General features: G+C 43.2%; 1 protein-coding gene across 3 annotated transcripts in view; it reads right to left on the bottom strand.

Annotated features, from left to right (window-relative positions):
• Positions 1-4,474: 4,474 nt before the first annotated feature.
• Positions 4,475-16,092, bottom strand: part of GUCY2C (guanylate cyclase 2C) — an 84,094-nt gene continuing 72,476 nt past the window's right edge. For all 3 annotated transcript variants that reach the window (XM_019514908.1, XM_019514907.1, XM_019514909.1), the window contains 6 exons: positions 11,060-11,252; positions 10,231-10,405; positions 9,100-9,198; positions 6,806-6,900; positions 6,281-6,357; positions 4,475-5,431 (listed from right to left, as the gene is read on the bottom strand). In XM_019514908.1, the coding sequence (XP_019370453.1) occupies positions 5,260-5,431; positions 6,281-6,357; positions 6,806-6,900; positions 9,100-9,198; positions 10,231-10,405; positions 11,060-11,252 (811 nt within the window). In that variant the 3' untranslated portion in view covers positions 4,475-5,259. The remainder of the gene's footprint in view (positions 5,432-6,280; positions 6,358-6,805; positions 6,901-9,099; positions 9,199-10,230; positions 10,406-11,059; positions 11,253-16,092) is intronic.

Here is a 16,092-nt window from a genome sequence, read left to right as displayed (position 1 = left end):
CCGCCAGCAGCAGCCGCGAGCGCCGCCGCGCAGCCGGGCCATGCCGCTCCTCGCCGCCTCTGCGGGGCGCGGGCAAGTTTCCCAGGCGTTCGGGGCAGGTCCCGCCCGGCCCCTCCCGGCTCTCCGCTGAGGGAGGGAGGGAGCGGGCGCTGCCCGCCTGTGTCACAATGGCCCCGCACCCCGGGGCTCCCCGTGTGGGGCCGAGGCAGGCCGGCCTCAGCCACCCCCTACCCCGGGGTTCCCCAGCTGGGGGCTGAGCTCTTGCACAGGGCAGGGAGGGCTCCGGAGGTGACTTGGGAGCCACACACACCGCCTTCCCCAGCAGGGCTTTCCTCTGGGGAGAGTAGCCCCTAAGCTAGGATTGCTCTCCTTTTCCATCCACCGCTCCCTCTTCTGGGCTTCCGGGTGCTTCCCGTCCAAACCGACTGAGGTTGGGGGGCCTCTGGAGTTGGTTCAGGTGCCAGTTCTTGAGGGCCACACCTGTTGTCTTGAGGTCGGCCTTCCGCTGTCCTTGTAGGGGTCCCTCTGGGGACTGCAAGGGCTCAGGCTGTTGCTACGCTGTTTCGTGGACACACACCATGGCATCCTAGAAGAGAAGCAGGGCTGGCAGAGACCTCCAGAGGTCACGTCTAGTTCAACCCCCTGCCTGAGGCAGGATCTATCTCTCTCCAAACCATCCTACACAATCTAGCATCCAAACTCTTTGCCAAACCACTGTCACCACTGATACAAAGCAGTCCCTTCTTGCCCCTGTGGCTGGAGAGGCTTTGGCTGGACCCCTGGTGACTGGGGTCATCTTCCTGTCTCTTATCTGTTCACATCTCCCAGCAGTGTTACTGGGCAGCATCTGCTAGTTTCTTGGACTCATTCAAAGGTCAGTTGGTGCTGGCTGGTGTGCTCTGCTTGGTGCCCACCCCCTTGAAGCACTTGTTATGAACCTGTGACCCTCGCTCCTGTCTGTTTTTGCATTAGTTGTCCCAAGACCTCTGTTGCCACATACTTAGTAACCCTCTCTAATCACAGAGGGAGCTAGCCATTTCTGTGTGGTCCCATGCCCACATTTCTTCAGGTGCCAAATAGGCCTGTCTGTTTGGGTACCACTACACTCAGGACTGGGCATCTCCTGGTTTTTACATCCGTTTGTCACTGGAAAAGACTTTTGTTAAACTTCAAACTTCTGTTTGTGTGGAGATAAAGTATCCTATAAACCTACCTAATCTTTACTTTTAACACTTCTTTCACCATTCCTCTCAGTTTGTGGCACAAGAACTTATTGGAACTCTATTACAAAGAGTACTTATTGGAACTCTATTGGAAAACCATTTCAAATGTGAATCAATCCTTTGGGCTCCTGACTGTTCCCAGTTCTCCATGGAAAGGTCCCATAGTGTTGGACTAGCTGCAGAATATATTGTTTGTTTCTTATAAGTAAGACACTGCATTTAAAAGGTCTCTGTGCACCACTGTGTTTTTTCTAAGACATATTTAAAAAAAACAATTAACTGTAGAGTTATGTAACACCAGAACAGGCTATCATTTACTATCCGTGGAGATGTGTAATATCATACAAAGTGTTTATGCCCAAAGTTGCACATGGCCAGGAATTGCAGTCACAGGCAAAAAAGGATAAGGAACACAGAAAAGCAGTGCTGAAGTGAGCAGGGAGTGCAGATGTACAAAAATTGTGAGAGAGAATGTAGCTGTCCAATAACCACAGATACAAGACTCTTGCTCTGACCAAAAACAGCTCTGTGTTTGGAAAGATTTGTGTCTACCTATTTACAAGTCCTAACGGAGACTGTATTTTGTGACGTGACTTTAAATGAGCATGGCAAGGTACAACCAAAACTCCCTCCGTTTGGAGGGCAAATCTACATCTCGATCAGAATTTTTGAATACTGGATCTGGAACTTTGTATTTAAAACAAGCAGGGGAGAGCTACAGTTGGAATATCATCAGGAGAGACTTCCAACAGGAGATGCTGGTTTTATAAAGCAGACAAAGCTATAATAAAATCGAATGGGTAGATGCTGGAGCTAGACAAAATGAAATTGGAAGCAAAGTACAAATTTTAAGTGAAGGTTAATGAATATGAATTTGCCATGACGTCTAGTGGAAGAGAAATGCACGTGACCAGATTTATGGATATAGGAGACATGCAGACTAATTTATTGCTGGTAGAGCTATTTAAATCAAAGGAGGTCCTCAGAAATTAGTCCAATCCCAAGACTGCAGGGGTAGAGATCTACGGAGACCTGCAGATTAAGATGGTAAATGTAATTAATTGGCAGGTACAGATAAGGGCTCTGCACTAAAACTGAACATGAAACCAGGGAAGGAACCCCGGCGTTCATCTCCAAAAGCAAACTCCATTGCTATTGACAGGAAAAACTCTATTTAGCAAAATATGACTATGCCACTCTTCTGGCCCCATATGGAGATACCAACTTTATAATATGGCAGCATACTACACCAAATTTGCCACGCTTCATTTCCTGAATGATTGGACATTCAGGGAGTGCAGATATGTGAGAATGTAGCAATGTGATGACAGAGATAGCAGATATGCTGAATTCATACATATTTTATAAATGTCAAATTCTAAAAAGACCCAATTCAGAAAGGAAAAATATAAATAATATACCAGTGCACCAATGAGAGCATATCTCTTCACTCAGCCATTTAGGGCGCTGATGGAAGTGACATTTGTCACGTGATCAGCCCCTTGAAAGCACTCTATAGCCAATCCCCTGACAGAAGAACATGGCTTCAGAGCACTTAAGTGCCCAATCGCACAACAAATTAACCCTCATTATGTGAGGGATCAGATGAAGGTGCTTCAAAGTGGAGCACCTTCATTAACTTCTGTCTGATAGGGGCTGGGCTGATGCAGCCATCCCTGTCCCCAGTGTTGGCGACACGATGGGAGGGGGAGAAGGGAGGGGATGGAGCTCCAGGCTGGGGTTTGCCCAGCCTGTGCTGGGGAGGCGTGGGATGGATTGGAGCTCCCCCCTGCGGCAGGAGGCAGCTCCAGTCCACCTGTCCCCCCTCCAGCACAAGCTGGGCAAACCTTCCCTTCTCCCCCTCCCATCATGCAGACAGCACCAGCCCTGGTGGTGCTGTAACTCATGTTGCTTTGTGTGAAGCACCATGAGTTACAGCAGGGAGCTGCACTTTGGTCAGCATGCTTAGACTAACCTACCAAGAAGCCAAGCAAAAGTGTAAAGCAAAAGTTTCTCCCTCCTCCCGTCTCCCCCCCCCACCTCCTCCCAGCAAGCTGCAGATCACTTTTTGGGTGGAAACGGGTATCAGCTGATGTCTCAGTTTGCTAGCATATAGATGTCATTACCCTTTGTCATGCCACATCAAAGGAAAATCAGTGACACAACAAAAGCAAGTAATAGACTCTGCCACTTTTTATAGCAGACACCTATTAGCTCTGTGGTGGAAGGGTAGGAGCAACCTGAGCTGCTGCTTCTCTCCAGCCACCCCAGGCAGGTGCTCCAGAGAAGCTCAGACTGCTATCCAGAAGCATGGAAAGTGGGGTGAACACCTCAGTCCTTGTCCTGCACCATTAAGAGCAGTGGGAACAAAAGGCAACACATTTTGTCCAATGAAGTGGACAGTGGAAATAGCACAGCTGATCCACTTAATTTGGCAACATTTCTAGCCTTTAAGACAAACCATCTGTGAATCAGTTGCCCTGTTTTTTCATTATCACCAGAATCTAACCTCTTCCAGTAGCAGCTCAACCATTGTAAGCCAGGGAGGAAAAGTCATTTTAAAATGTCAATCTGAGTCCAATATTAAATCAGTTTAGTTGATCTGATACCTGTAGCTGATTGCTCACACACACCATTCTGTTCTATGCTTTTTACTTCCTGCTCCTAAGTGTAGGGACTTTACATAAGTTAAGCCATTTCCTTGATGCCTGCAGTCCCTACTGATTTTATACTTCTTTGAATCTTTGCACTTTAGCTCTGTTTTCTTTCAATTTTGCAGTTTCAGGGGTGGGGTGGAAAGCTCAGTTGGATTTTCCACAAAAAATATGTGATCAAGAAAAACACGAAGTTGAGCAGAGGACCGACTTTCCTTTTAGGAAAGTTTGCTTAGGAAAAAAATGCTGTTGGAAAATACTGGATTGTACAACAACTACAGCAGAAAGTTTTGCTATTTGACTATAGTGCTGACTGGTTATTCACCAGTGACAGAAGCAGCCCAATGGTCCACTTACAACTTGCTGTACATGAACTACAATTTGAAAGCCACTGCAGCAAAGAAAGGCATTCGACAAAAAATTGCTTGCTAATAATGAATTTTTCAGTTAGATGCCAGTTTTCTTTTATTACTCTGTACTTTAGCTCCTTGTTAAAGTGTATGATTAATTCAAAGTATTGACGTTAGTGAAAGGTTAAGCCAATTTAGATACAATCTAAGCACTGTTCGGCTGTGAAAATTCACCCAGAAATTGAAATAAAATTTACTGAGATTTCTTAAATACATCTAAGATTTTTTTTGCTTTGTTTTAACTTCTGCTTTGCTGCTGTTTTAACTTCTAGTTTTGTGGCCAAGGTGAAATGGATACATATCCTGAAAATCTATTCTTGCAAGCTCTCCAGCTTCATTTTATAAACACAAAAGATATAGACAAGCTTTAGAAACCATCCAAACTTTGGAATACCAGTAATCTCTCATGAGAAGTAAAGTTATTTCCTGTCACTTGAGCTAGGTTAATTAGACTTGATGCAAACTCTCATAAATATACTGTGAGGAAAGTATAAAAGAAACATTTTGAAAACTAAGACTATAGCTACATAAATATTAAAAATGATTTTCAAATATAGTAAAAATATTATTTCCAAATAAAAAGTACAAATTAAACACCAAGTTTAAAATTGTGATAAATTAAGACTGAATTATAAAGACTTTAGGAAATAGGTTATCGAACAGCTTATCACATTTTTAAAAAATGACAAAAATATCTTTCTCTCTCAAAAATGGTTATTTTCACTTCTCCCAAGTCACGATGGAACTGTAGGACGATTGGGCTGATGCTGCTAGGATGGACACAGCTATATTTTAGCACCATGTCAATAGGTGTATCAGATTCACTAAAGAAAGGGCCAATGGTAGAGAACATGCCCGGAGATCCCACTCTTTTCTTCTGCCAACTGGCTCCAAAAATGCAAATCTCTGGCACGTATGTAAGGTCTTTCACCAGATTGCTGGATTTTTCTGAGTCATACTCATGGCCCAGTTTTACAGATAGGTGCTGGAGTTTTCTGTGGTGGCCAGTTGCAGGTACTCTAGGGTGCCTTTTCGGTAGCTGGTTACACGTGTAGGCTCATGTGCTTGGAATCCTTCCTCTTGTCTTTGTAGACACTCTGTAATCATCTTTGCCAAGTCAGCTTGCAACCGCTGCTGATTCTCCCTAAAAATAGGAGAAGGAGAAAGATTTCAATGACTCCTCCAACATAGCTGCTACAATCCTTGGCTCCAAAGCATTTTTCTGACAATTCTATTGCACTGTCTCCTGAAGCCATTAACATTACTGATCAGCTGACAGAGCTCCCCGCCATGGGAGTGCAAGGTATCCCTCCCCAGTTTGGAGCCCCAGCACTGTTCAGAGCTCCCAGCCATGAGGGTACACCCAGGCTCTCCCTACACCGGCATTATGGTGTGATGGGATGTGATATGTGATCACAACAATCACGCTTTCTCCCACAGATGTGTGGCATAGCAGAAGGTATGCTTATTGGGATTGCACATCAGATCCTATGATGCATCGTGCTTTCTTTTTAACATCTGTCAGTGGCCTTAGCATTGTTGGGTTAAATGTTAATGTTGTTAACTATTTCACAACAGATAAAATCATACAGAAAAAAGGGAAAATCTGGACTTCCTATTGTAATTAGCATTTCCTTTTGGATCCAAAGTGGGTGACTCTTAGGGGGGAAATATCCTTTTTTTTTGGATCTGACCCCTTGTACACAGTGAATCTCAACCCCTTTTCTTTATGTGTCTTCAATGAATGTTTCATATCCAAGGCCCATATCCCATAAAGAACTTGACCATATACATCCCTAAGTAGATCAGGAATCCCAGAGTTAATCCTATCATGAATATTTGCATGTGTCCATAAATACATGCTAATCTGTGTCCATTATCTGCACCCAAGTTATACCAGATAATATAATGAGCTAAAAGTGTAAGGGGAATGGTGAAAGATACAGTGAAAAGGCTTTGTTTCTCCCCGTATACTGTATAAAGAGCATCTTACACAGAAGGGGGAGTTGGAAGATTATACTTCCCATCTTCCACACCCGTCAGCCAATAGGTAGTCTCTGTTCCTCTGCCCTAATATGATGGAGAAGAGAAAAATAGTTTAGGGATCAGACTAGCACGGTTTAAGGATTTGATTGCTAATTTATGTGATTTATTTATTTTATACTATACTTTATGACTATTGTATTGTCTTTGCTTGCTTTAGGGAATGAGCACTTGGAGAATAGGGTGGACGTCTACCAAGTTTTTATAAACTGAAATAAATATTTATATCAAAACAAAGATGAGCAAATGAATAACAGACTTGGCTCCTCTGTCAACAGTCCTGTTCATTGCTCTTTCACTGAAGAGGAATGTCTTCATTATCTCAGGGCTTGTGACTTCAGATAGGTCTCTGTTGCTTACCTCGCATTAGTCTAATAAGATAGGTAATGCTCTCGGAGATAAAATGCCTTTCAGGTAGGTTTTGTTTCTGTGTGGGTGTGGGTGGTTGTGGAGAAAAGTACGTGGTGTTTGTTACCTTTAGATAAGTCTCTCCTCTCACTTCATACTGGAACTGGCAGTCTGTCCTCTTCAAGATGGCAATAGTGGAACCACTTACATGAATCCGTAAAGCTAGAAATAAACAAACAGTATATGCTCAGCTCAGAAGTTTAATGCAAAATCATGTACATCGCCTGTGTAAGTCTATGCAAGGGCAGCAGCTTTTCTAATTGGCCCTGATGCCTTCAGACAAGTTCTGTGGGCAAAATGGTAAGAAACTTAATACTCTATTTCTGTACTAAAAATGCTATTAAGCCATAGCAGTGTGATATCTGGGGACAGAGCAAAGCAATTAAATAAAAATAAGTAAAAAAAATCAAAGGCCTAAAATAGAGGTGATAAAAGTATTTGCAGGGTATAAACATCAAGAAAGGGAAAGGATTGTGGGGTATAACTAGCAATAAAGAGGAGACACTGAGCAAAAAAGAAAAAAATGTAGGTTGGCTTTCAGAATTGAAGTTCTTTCATAGTTTCATAGTTTCTAGGGTCGGAAGGGACCTGAGCAGATCATCTAGTCCGACCCCTTGTCAAACGACCCCAGTAAGGTGGTCATCCAACCTCCTCTTAAAAACCCCCAGGGTGGGAGCCTGCACCACCTCACTTGGAAGCTGGTTCCAGACCCTAGCCGCCCTGACCGTGAAGTAGCGCCTCCTGATGTCCAACTTAAACCTTCCCTCCGCCAGCTTGTGACCGTTGTTCCTGGTCACTCCTTGCGGCGCTCGGGGGAACAGGGACTCCCCCAGCGCCTGCTGATCCCCCCTAACCAGTTTATAACAGGCCACAAGATCCCCCCTCAGCCTTCTCTTTTGAAGGCTGAACAGGTTCAGGTCCCGCAACCTTTCCTCATAGGACCTACCCTGCTGTCCCTTGATCATACGAGTGGCCCTCCTCTGGACCCTCTCGATGCTGTCCACATCCCTCTTAAAGTGCGGCGCCCAGAACTGGACGCAGTACTCCAGCTGCAGCCTGACCAGTGCCGCATAGAGGGGGAGGATCACCTCCTTGGACCTGCTCGAGATGCATCTGTGGATGCACGACAAGGTGCAGTTGGCCTTCCTAACCGCCTCCCCACATTGCCGACTCATGTTCATCTTGGAGTCAATAATGACTCCCAGATCCTTTTCCACCTCCGTGCTGACAAGAGGGGAGTTCCCCAGCCTGTATGTATGGTGCCGATTGTTCCTCCCCAGGTGCATCACCTTACACTTGTCTGTGTTAAACCCCATCCTGTTCTCCTCCGCCCATCTTTGTAACCTATCTAGGTCTAACTGTAGCCTGTTGCTCCCCTCAATTGTGCCCACTTCCCCCCACATCTTAGTGTCATCAGCAAACTTGAACAGGGTGCTTTGCACCCCCTCATCCAAATCACTGATGAAGATATTGAACAGGGCGGGCCCAAGGACCGAGCCCTGTGGGACCCCACTTCCCACGTCCTTCCAGGTCAAGAAGGACCCATCTACTACCACCCTCTGGGTGCGACTCTCTAGCCAGTTGGTGACCCATTGGACTGGATGGGTGTCTACGCCACAGTCCCCCAGCTTCCTAATGAGAATGGGGTGAGAGACAGTGTCAAATGGTGAAGTTCAAATCATGGAGAAGTAGGGCTAGAAGGGACCTCCAAAAGTCATCTAGTCCAACCCCCTGCCTGAGGCAGCATCATCCCATGTAGTATCATTCCCCACTTGTAAATTATTAGACTGTGAAATATTTATATATTCAGATTAAATAATAAAAGTAATGAAGTCAGCTATGCACCCTGCTGTCATTAGAAATAAATGCACTTGCATAAATCTCATTTAACATAAAATTATTATTTTAATTAAATTAAAATAATCTTTTCCCCAGAACTCTTTGAGCAACCAGCCACTTAAACCCTCCATCAATTAAAAAGCACGTACAAGGAAGCCATACATTATCTAAGGCCAAGGTAAAAGAACAGACATCATGAACTGATAGGTCTTTTCTATCTTTAAACTATTATAATATAATAATAAAATTGTTCTCAGCTGGAGAAGGAATGCTGACTGCACAGTAGCCCAATACTACTGCGCAGTAGCATTGTGTGGCAACAACCGTGATGCACCGCTACTGTGCAGCAGTGTCACAAAAAAGACATTCATTGGCACTTGGGTTACTGCACAGGCTTGTATAAACAAGTACTAAATGACTGGACAGTAACAACTGTGCAGTCAATGTCTCGTGTAGATGTGACCACTAGCTCTCAGTGCAAACCAGCCTACTGCTAAATTAGAGGTGAACTTCAGTTCTTACGTAAACCTGTAGATTCCATCCGTGAAGCTGTGTTCACTGTGTCTCCAAACAAACAGTAACGAGGCATCTTAATCCCAACCACACCAGCAGCACATGGACCTGAAAATGGGGGACAGGGAAGGGAAAGAAGGCAGAAAGGCTGAAACTTGAAACTCAGGAACTAATGTGCTTCCATCCTCACAATGGAAGTTATCTCTTAAGGTCAAATCTCAGAGATGGCACTTCTTTCAGCAGAGCATGACCTACACCATACTATGGCACTAGATTCAGTCCTGACTGTGAGTACTATCTACATCACTTCTTACACCCAAGAATGGACCAAGCCTGTCTCAATTCAGCTTGTTAGATACAATCTGAGCACAACAAAGGCTGGTAGAGATGCACAGAATTAACTGTATTTTAATACATTTCTGTACCAATAAAAAAGCTTAGCTACTAAATATTAATTTTAGAAGTACAGGGGAGATAAAATGTACTTCATAATGGAGGGCCTAGTGGTGATGTCCCTAAGGCCTTCTCTGTGCTTAGGTTAATTGAGTTGTTCTATCCCTTCCTTGGACTGTGGACCCTTAACAGATTACTGGCTCTCAAACCACCAAAAACATAAAGAAAAAATTTCCCCAGATACTTGAGATCTTTAGGTTATCCGCAGCCCCTCTTTGAGTCTAATCCATTTCAATCATTAATTAAAAATGCATTCCCAAATGAAGCTTGCTCAGAAGATTTGCCTCCAACAAAGCACTGAATATTAGCCTGTTCTACAGTGTTTGGACAAGTGTGTTTAAATGTATCTAATTTTCCCTCTTGTAAGGAAGGGAGTATTTTCTAATAGCTCAGTTGAGCACAAAATGTTCTTGACTCAACCACATGAGGAACTATTGAAGGTTGGTTTGCTCAACTCCATCCTAAACTGCAAAATGAGGTGATTGCACTATCTGAGAGCAAGCCAATGTTTTATTAAAGCTGGCTCCCCTCCTTCCAACAATGGTCTTCGCAGAAAGTCAGCCCACAACACACACAACTAGCTGTGCCCCATGCTATCCCACAGTCCACAGAGATGATCATTTATGAAGCATGAGCACTGAAAACCCTTGTTCACTTGCTATTTAATTATATGCTACCACCCATTACCAGAGTGAATCCCAATACGAATCCAAACAGGCAAGCCCGGTAGGTGTCTCAGTTCAAAGGTTCCCATGAAGCTAAGGATATCCAGTGCCATCATGGAGATGTCCACTGCATGGCGATTGCCATTCCTCTTTGGTAAGCCACTCACCACCATGTAGGCATCACCAATAGTCTCTACCTGTGGAAACAGAGTTGAAAGTCATTGTCAGCAATCACTGGAAGACTCAGGTAAATCAGAGATGGAAAAGACTTATTAGGTCATCCTGTAAATGTCTTCTCTGGCCAAGGCAAGCTTGTCTAATTTCCCCCAAACCGCAGATCTTATTGGTACCAATATGTTCATAACTGTGCACAGTGTTCTAGGTAGCACATCTTTTACAACGTGGGCAAGTGTACATAAGACACTGTATAGTAGCCAAATAATACTGCACAGTAGCACATCACAGCACTAACAATGCTAATACACTGCTGTGCAGTATTATCAGGCTACTGAGCAGTAGCATCACTTAAAAGACATTTGCCAGAGCTATTGCACAGTGACTCCAGTTACTGTGTATTTATTTAGAACTTGATTATACAGTTACTAAATAAATGCACAGGAATCACTGTGCAGTAGTGTCTCATGTAGACTCACCCCTTGTTACAGAAAACTAATTATGGCAAGGTATGTGAAACACACTAGGGAGAAGTAATCTTCACCTGCATTTCTCCTCTTTGCCTTTACTTAGGGAACTGGTGATGAGACTTCTTGTCAAGCCCCTAACCCTATCATGCTGTCTGTGACTGCTGTGTTCCCTGATAATTATTTAAATTAAATTGAGGCTCTTCTCACCTTGTAAACATCATGATGATCAAGAATGTGGTCAAAGTTCTTGTAGATATCATTCAGCATATCTACCACCTCCATAGGGGTGCTGTATTTACAGAGAGTTGTGAAGCCAACAATGTCACTGAAGTAGATAGTGACTTCTTCAAACAGTTCTGGCTCTACTCCACCAGTCTCCTTCAAAGATTTTACCACTGGCCTATGTGACGGGGAGGGGAAACACAGATAAATATGCCTTTTGCTTGAGAGGATTTTTTTTCACACAAACACTAACAGCATCACTGCTTAGTGGAGATATGTCAAATGGTTCACAGAAAATTAGTACAGTATAATAATTTATATTTCTAAAATTCCTTTTATCCAGGGAGCTTGAAGCACTCAACCAATATTAGTTCATTACATTAATTAAGGAAATCTTACCAAAACTATTTGAATTAGTGAAGAACAAAGGCATGTCACAGGCCATAGAGAGGAAGATGGTGTCAAAATTAAAATTAGAATTCAGGAGTTTGATTCCCAGTTCTGTGCTCAAACCATTGGCTACACTTTTTTTTTTCTCAGTGAGTTAAAGACATGGTATCTTTGTATTTCTTCCAATGGAAAAATTAATTGTAGCCTGATATGAATATTTTCTCACTATGATTTTTAGAAGCAATATCACTATGTTCTGAGTATCATGAAAGGAAGATTAGTTATCACGACACCTGATATTTATTCAAAGGAATTAAATTCTTCTTTATGAAGACTAGAAGACAGGAGAGATGTAGGGTTAATCAGGCCTTCTGGGGTTGAAAAGGACCTGGAAAATTCAACTGCTGCAAGATGAGGTGCTCCTTGCCTTCTGAGACAGTAAGAGATTCATAGACCCCATAGCCAGAAGGAACCACTATGCTCATCCTTTCTGACCTCCTGTAGATACAGGTACAGAATTTTTCCTAAAAGCTCAGTTATGAACCAGTTCCCTGTCACTGATCACTTTGAAAACAAATTCTAATTCAGATAAAACATAAAACCAATACCCTGACCACTTAGATGCATGAAGGTCCAGACTTCAAAATGGACTTTATCTGACAAATATTGAAAATATAAACTCCTAATTTTCAAAAATATATCTTCAAAACTTGGGAAAGAAACCATACATGTTGTTTTTCCTATATGGGACACACAAAAGTGGTCCACACACTTTTTATGCCAACAAAAGGAAGCATCTTTAATCAGAGAGATAAAGCCCAACCTATCTGCACTGGCAAATGAAAGAAGGAAGGAAAGGGGAGACATGTAGGCTGCAAATACCTAGAACTGCAGCATCAAACTTGTCTGGCCCTATGGTGTGGAATTGGTCCACAGGATAAATGAGTGATGCAGGGCCAGCCTCTTGGGCCAAATTGAGCCCATGGACCTCCCCTTTTCCAGTATGGGACCTGGAGGAAAGAGCTTCAGCATCTAAGACACTTAGCTGCCACAGTGGGAATAAATCACAGTAACAAACCAGACTTCTTCCCACAGTGCTGCAGGGTCTCCAGTGCCCCCACTCTCACCCAGACACTTGGCTACAGCCACAGGAAGGTCCCCCCATCAAGGCTAGTTGGAAGATGCAGCTCTGTGGGCCACATCCAGCCTGTGAACCACATATTTGACACCCCTGACCAAGAATGGGACAAAAAACCACATCAGTGGACAAGTAAACAAACCAACATTTTGGTGACAGTCCAAAAATGTGATGAGTCATCTTCCAGCTCGGCAAGGCAGCCTTAGGGAAAATGGCACCCTAGGTGAATTTGTATTTTGGTGCCCTTTCTTTGTATTTTGGCACCCTTTTCTTGGTTAGCTTGTAGACTCCCATGATGCACTTTTGCCTTAACTCTGATCCCAGCTCTTGTTCCCTTTTCCTGAGCTCTTGGTATTCATTCTGGCTTCTAAGCCTTGGCTTGATCCTGACTCTTGGGCCTTATTCTGGCATGATCTATAGCTTTCTGACTCTGGTTCTCAAACCAAAAATAGCTTTCTGTTGTTTGATTCTGGCTTTCTGACTTTGGCTTGTTCCTGACCTGCTCTGGCTTCCTGACACTGGCCTACCATATCTTTAATATCTGGGCTAAGGCTCAGCCACAGTCTCCAGACTCTGGCTATGACCCTGTCCAGACTCCTGGGTCAACACCTGGGTTCCTGGCCCTTGCACTGTACCCACCCTTCTTGCAATACAAGGGCACCTGGAGTGCCATATACATTATACCCCTGACACCAGCATCTCTGGCTTTAAGATCCTTTGAGGTTCTTGTAGTGATCATTAGATTTAATAAATGCAAGCATACAACGAATGAGAAGAACTAAACAACACATTTTAATTGTGAAGCAGTAGGCACCCTCTGGAAACTCTTTGTGTCTCTCTGCCTACCTTAACTGAGGAGCCATCTCCCAATTCCCAACTTCTGTAGTCTTCTAAGTAAGGGATTGTCTCTCAAATGTAACTTCTGTCACTAGAATTCTGAGCTCTCATTTAGATCTTAACCTCTTTGGGAAGAAAATGCTAGACTTCTTAAATCACTTGCATCGCTTAGGCCATCCTATCCATAACTGAGAAAAATTAAAGACAATCCTGCATTCAAGTCAGCCTCCTCCAAAGACTGCCATGTAAGACTTGGGAGTCATATGCATTGATGATGAAAAGATTCATTTTCCTCAGTTTATGTCCAGTCTGCCAATGCACTTGGCAGAACCCAGTTTTCAGTGCTCTTTGCACATGCACATACACATGCACACGTACACTTTCTCCAAATATCTTACTTTGGATAGGAGGTGTTTGGCCTGGTGTCCTGGTTATAGAGCAATTAAACTAATTATATTTTGCCTCCCGTAATTTTTTTCCTTTTTCAGTTGGCAATGATCTCCTGGCATTGCCCACTTCCTAATGGGTATATCTGCTGTTGAAATTGCTGCTGTATGCCACTACAGAGGTAGTCACACTTCTGGGTAAGATGAACTGATTCCTACAGATATCCTTTGTAAAATGTATTAGACCCTTTAAGATCCTAAGAGATGGAAAAGCTAAAAAGTTATAAAGCACAAAGTCAAATGGACTGTTCTCTTGCTTGTGTCAGGGAACTGAATATCTGAAAAAATGGGCACAAAAGTAAATATTATTTCTGTTTGTGAAACATTTGCTCCCTCTTCTCCCATAGACTTTATTCCAGGAAGCTAGCTTTAAATCTGTCTATCCATGAGGGGCATCACCATCCTCTTCCCGGTACAGGGGCTGAGGTGAGCTAGACAAAAAATTGGGGTGGAGGGCTATACGTCTTCTGGCCAGTCATACTTATTCGCTTTTTTTAACAATACCCACTGAGACATGTGTTTTATCTATGTTATCTACAAAAGAAGAATAAAAATATATACTGTATACAAGCAAGATTGGGCTGTGCTGGGTCAGGAGCACTGTGCCTCTGTAGGCTGTGGGTGGGAGCGGGGCAGGTGGCAGTGGCCTGGGAGAGAGGCAGGGGGCTTGGACAGGGGTGGTGCTGGGAGGGGTCACAACAGGGGGAGCTAAGATGAATTTTGAGGTGGCTATACCCCCCAAACCTCCTCCCTCAGCACCATCCCTGCTGTCCATCTACTAGCATTTATAATGACTGCATGAACACTCTGGGACTCTGATTGTGCAAGCCATTGGCAGGTTTTTTTAGCTTTTCTGTGCCCACACTGCACTTACAGATCCCTCTGTGGCATCCATCTGTATGTCTTCCAGACGTGACTGATGCATGAAAGAGGACTGGTTTAGCCAGTTCCAGGCAAACAAACCTCTTAAACGTGATTAACAATCAAAAAAGTCCTTTAACATTATGGGTCAGGGCAGCACACCACAAATGTGAAAATGTTCAACTATTGCAAGACGCAGTTAAATAGTACTTACAGACCCAACATTACAAATCAGGTGAATCAGGAAGCCCTTACCGCAGTACCAGCCTTTTTCACCCAAACACAATTTGCAGATAGCTAAAGATATTTTACAATGACTCCCTAATTTTCCCCCCTCTTTTAGTCAAAATCACTATGCTTTAAATATAGATCAACCTAGTTTTAACCTCCTGTCTGTATTTCCTAGTCAAGACTGATTTAGCAGGTTGCCTTCAGTTTACTTTTAACCATGTGCTTAAGTGCTCTGCCTGACTGAATCTTATGATCTGTATGGCAGTTCAAAGCAACTCCTGGGCAGCTGACAAACTGCTGGAAGTCTGAGACTCATTCTGTATAAAGAATCCATGGTTTCTCTCTATGTTATCCACTGTTCTCAAATGTCCAGCAGTCAAAAGAGGTACAGAGGGTCTGGGAATCCCCTACATTTGCCTTTGTTTGAGCAGGATAGATGAAAGAATTAATAAAGAGATGGGGTGGAAGTCGGCTTTAATCTTCTTATACAAAGAAAGATAAGGTGAATACTAGGATAACACCCACACTCTGAAAGTTAGAGGATACATGTCGGCCAAGTGAGTATAGGTACTTTTTAAGGCAATCATTTTATATTTTTCTACAACTATTCATCCTGAAGGATCCCAAAGCACTTCATACGCTGTTAATATCAGGATAACTTTCTCTACTGTTTAAATGATTTTTTTTCTTGATCAGGATACACCAGCTGTTTTAGCAACATACTACAACAATACCTCTTTAGACACAATGACGAATTTAGAAAGTGCAGACCACTGGAATGTAATTCTCCACACTGGGATTTACTACATACACTGAGGCTGGGACCCTACTTGCATGAACAGTGCCGTTTAGTTATGTTTATGTAGTTACTTTGATTTATAAATTTAATATCACTAGACCCACATTCAAGGCCCTGGGAGCCCGCATGAAAAATCAAAACTTAGTGTGTTGAAGATCATTTTTACTTATATTTAAATTAATTGTTCTGAAGATAACAGAGGCATGAACCTGAGTAGCAAGGTCTACCTGCAGCTAGAAGTAATTATGTCATTCATCTCACCAGGATAAGTTTTGCCTAAAACTAAAGCCTCTGCATCCAGGAACAGGCTTCAGTC

The sequence above is a fragment of the Gavialis gangeticus genome, unplaced genomic scaffold (assembly GCF_001723915.1).
Source record: "Gavialis gangeticus isolate Ggan-Ray unplaced genomic scaffold, GavGan_comp1, whole genome shotgun sequence".
NCBI classification, from domain to species: domain Eukaryota; kingdom Metazoa; phylum Chordata; order Crocodylia; family Gavialidae; genus Gavialis; species Gavialis gangeticus.
This window is presented reverse-complemented; position numbering and strand designations above follow the sequence as displayed.